The sequence below is a fragment of the Drosophila willistoni genome, unplaced genomic scaffold (assembly GCF_018902025.1).
Source record: "Drosophila willistoni isolate 14030-0811.24 unplaced genomic scaffold, UCI_dwil_1.1 Seg773, whole genome shotgun sequence".
In the NCBI taxonomy this organism is placed as follows: Eukaryota; Metazoa; Arthropoda; class Insecta; order Diptera; family Drosophilidae; genus Drosophila; species Drosophila willistoni.
In genome coordinates, this window is record NW_025814676.1 from 1 (window position 1) to 4,374 (window position 4,374).

The 4,374-nt window shown below is 47.9% G+C and overlaps 1 protein-coding gene across 1 annotated transcript; it reads left to right on the plus strand.

Moving 5' to 3' along the window:
- Window positions 1-1,770: 1,770 nt before the first annotated feature.
- On the plus strand, window positions 1,771-3,706 carry LOC124461957. The gene is made up of 4 exons (XM_047013356.1): window positions 1,771-1,933; window positions 2,177-2,349; window positions 2,557-3,268; window positions 3,333-3,706. Exons 1-4 carry the CDS (start codon window positions 1,771-1,773, stop codon window positions 3,704-3,706), a joined length of 1,422 nt encoding a protein of 473 aa, XP_046869312.1.
- The last annotated feature ends 668 nt before the right edge of the window (window positions 3,707-4,374 follow it).

The window sequence follows — 4,374 nt, forward strand, 5'->3', positions numbered from 1 at the left end:
CTTTGAACTATGCCCGCCAAAAATATTCCCGGACACAGCTAGGACGGCTGTTCCTATTTTTACTTCTGCAAACAAAAGCGATGGTCACACACTCAGCTGTGCGCGACACGTGGCATTACGATCACGTGGCACCGCAGCTGCCGTTCCTAACCTCAAACAACACGCGTGCCACGACACGCGAACAACCGCACCTAAGTGCTACGCCGATGGCTCCCTGGAATTTCACAAATACTCAAACCAGTGCTGCATCGTACTATCCAGAAAGTAAAGTGCGAATGGACATAGACCTAAACACAGCAATACCAAGCGCGGCACAACTTGCAGCCCGTCAAGCGATACCGAAAGAGCTTCCAACATTTGATGGCAATCCTCAGAACTGGCCTCTATTCTACAGTAGTTTTCAGACAAGTACGGAAATCGCTGGGTATACGAATGCAGAAAATCTTATGCGGCTGCAAGCTAGCCTAAAGGGAAAAGCACGTGAGTTAGTTCAATCCAAACTCCTTTTACCAGCAATGGTCCCTGAAATCATACAAACATTACGTATGTGTTTCGGTCGGCCAGAGCATATTTTGCACAACTTACTGGAAAAAACGCGGCAACTACCCGCAATAAAAGATAAGCTTGAACCACTTATCGAATACGCACTGTGTGTACGAAACATCTACTCAACGATGGAAGCATGTGGACTCACAGGTTACATGCAAAACCCAATGCTCGTACAAGAGCTACTAGAGAAACTCCCCACACAATTGAAGCTGCAGTGGGCAATGTTTCCCAAAGACACTAAGGTACCATCAATGGAATCTTTAGCAATGGATCTACGACATAGCTGAAGCAGCAAGCCAGGTAACATCGCCGCTTTACCATAAGAAGAGCGGAAGCCTAAATCATCACACAGAGGCACCTAAAGAGCAGGTCAAGGAAATTACGTGCGTCGTATGCAACGAACCTGGGCACAAAATACACAGCTGCCCATCGTTCAAAGCCACGCCACATCAACGAAAGATGTCTTTTCTGAAAAATCACAAGCTCTGCCAACAATGCCTAAACCGTCATCACCAAAAGTGCCAACGTGAAAAGGTTGCGGCATACGAGGCTGCCGAAGCAAACATCACCCATTGATCCATGAGATGCAGCCGATGCCAGAGGCTGCGAAATCCAGCAGCCCAAACAGACCAGCTATGGTCACCAACGTGCATACGCCGGAGGGCAAGCACACCCAACGATCCAGAGAGTCTGGCTCAACATATTTCCGTGTCATTCCAATACAAATCATCAATAAAACGAAAGTCACTAACACTTTTGCATTTCTAGATGAGGGATCGGCAATAACGCTCATCGACAACAAGGTCTTTAAGCAACTCGGCTTAAAAGGCGTTCCAGATCCACTGTGCCTAAAATGGACCAACGATACAACACGCGAAGAAAATGCATCGGAACGTGTCACGCTTACGGTTGCCAATCCACATAATGGCAATCAATTCTACTTGGAAGAGGTTCACTGTGTAGATACCCTGGATCTACCTGTACAGTCTATCAACATAAGGGCTCTCGCCAAAGAATTCCCCCACCTAGCGGACTACCGATAGCATCATACACCAACGCATGCCCAAGCATCCTAATCGGCACAAATAACTGGAACCTCGCCGTACCCCTTAAAATCAAAGAGGGGCATGGCACCAACCAATAGCGTCAAAGACGCGACTGGGATGGGCACTACAAAGCTCCACGCCATCAAGGGCCACTAGAGCTAATGTCAGCGTTCACATGTGTGGATGCCGAGACGCAGACGCCAAGCTGCATGAGATCATCAAACAAGCGTTCTCATTAGACGCTACCACAGCAAAACCGCTATCATCACCAGAAGAAACTCAAGCTCTAACCAGACTTGAATCTACTACCGCCTTGAAGAACGGCAGGTACGAGGTCGGTCTAATGTGGAAAGACCCTGAAGTTTTATTACCTGATAGCTACGCAAACGCACTAAAACGGCTTAAATGCCTACAAAAGCAATTTTCCCGACAACCACAGTTGAAGGAGCAAATCACCAAGCAAATCGAAAACCTCGTCGAAAAGGGCTATGCTCGCATGCTGACGCCGGAGGAAATAGCTGCACCAAACAGACGGACATGGTATCTACCAACCTTCATAACTAAAAATCCAAATAAACCAGAGAAGGTCCGGCTTGTATGGGATGCAGCCGCCCAATCCGGCGGCAAGGCCCTGAATGACTACATCTGGAGTGGTCCAGATCTCCTAAACTCCCTGTTTGACCTCTTACTCTCATTCCGAGTGGGACGAGTGGCGATCTGTGGCGATATCGCCGAGATGTTCCACCAGATCCGAGTGAGACCAGCAGACACCCATGCGCAAAGGTTTCTGTGGTTCGACAGCAAATCCGAGAGGCAAGAGCCTAACGTCTATGTTATGGAAGCGCTTACTTTCGGAATCAATTGCGCACACTGCATTGCACACTTTATTCGTGACAAAAATGCAGATCGATTCTGCCAACAGTACCCTCAAGCAGCACAAGCCATGAAGGACTACCACTAGGTGGATGATTTTATATACAGCGGCGACAACTACGTGGAAGTCGGAAACATCGCAACTCAAGTCAGAGACATCCATGCAGCAGGTGGTTTCCACATACGCAATTGGTCTTCGAACTCAAAGGAGGTCCTACGAATACTAAAGAGCGATTCGCTACTCCCCGAAGCTGTCGAAATTACCGCAACAGAAAAGGTACTCGGCTTATATTGGATGCCGAACTCCGACGTATTCACATTCATCTGCAAGTTCGCCAGGCTGAAGCGCAACGTTTTAGACAGCGACAAAACACCAACCAAACGCGAGCTCTTGCAAGTACTTATGTCAATGTACGACCCACTCGGCTTCATCTCATGCTTTACAATAGAGCTGAAAATCCTACTGCAAGAAGTCTGGAGAAGCGGCATTGGCTGGGATACTGGTTTGCCCGACGCATTGTTACCCAAATGGATACGATGGAAACGGATCCTTACAACAATCGCCGGATTGACCATCCCGAGATGTTATTTCAACAGCAGCGATCAAATCCATGATGTCCAGTTACACACGTTCGTTGACGCCAGCGAATTGGCATATGCAGCAGTCTGCTACCTTCGGATACGCCAGGGGGAAAGAACCTACCTCAGCTTCGTGGCCTCCAAGGCGAAAGTGGCACCGTTGAGTCCACTATCTATACCAAGGATGGAACTGCAGGCCGCAGTTATCGGAGCAAAGCTGAGTAACCGAATCCAACGCAATCCAAGTTTGTCAATTAACTCGAGTTGTTATTGGTCCGACTCAAGACTGTTCTCAAATGGCTTCGTATGGATCCACGAAAGTTCAGCAATTCGTCATGCACCGCGTGGGCGAAATACTGGAATTCACAAACGTTAGCCAATGGAACTGGGTTCCAACCAACCTTAACCCTGCAGATCTTGCTACTAAAACAAACAACGCCAATAAATATAAAACTTGGCTACACGGTCCAGACTATTTGCTGCAGGATCAACACGAGTGGCCAAAATGCGATGATTTGGGGCCACCAAACAATGCTGAAGTCAGGCATAACATACTCTTCATCGACAATTCGCCGATGGAGCTAAAACTTAACGCGGAATATTTTTTCCGACTGGCGCAGGCTATATCGAGCTTTAGCGCGCTTTATTCTCTACATTGAGAAACTGAAAGCGAAACAAAAGAAGGCATCGCCACCTACAGAGGTGTCTTACGAGATGATTCAGCAGGCACGCACACTCCTACTGCGGCATGCGCAGTCATCTGAATTCAACCCAGAAATTCGCAACTTAACGAGAGGTAAACCTTTAAAAACAAATTCTAAACTCATATGTTTGAATATCTTTCTAGATGAAAACCAGCTCCTACGTATCCGAGGGCGAGCAGAAACCCTAAACGGCCAAAACCAAATACTGCTCCCATATGGGCACCACATTACTCGGCTCATAGTGAACTGGTATCATCAGGAAATGCACCACACATCCCATGAGACGTGTATTAACAGGATTCGAGGCATGTTTTACATACAACGCCTACGAGTCTTATACAAAGCATTCGGAAGTCTTGCCAACGCTGTAAAAATGATAGCGCCATGCCTGTTCCGCTGCAAATGGCTCCCCTGCCCATCGCCAGGCTGGCTGCCTACCAACGTCCCTTCACTTACGTCGGTATCGACTACTTCGGGCCCTTCTTGGTTGCTGTAGGACGGCGAAAAAAGATGGGGCGTTATTTTCACCTGCTTAACCATACGGGCAGTGCATATAGAACTGGCGTGCTCTTTGGACACTGCATCGTGCATAATGTGCATCTGAAACTTCATCAATCGGCGCG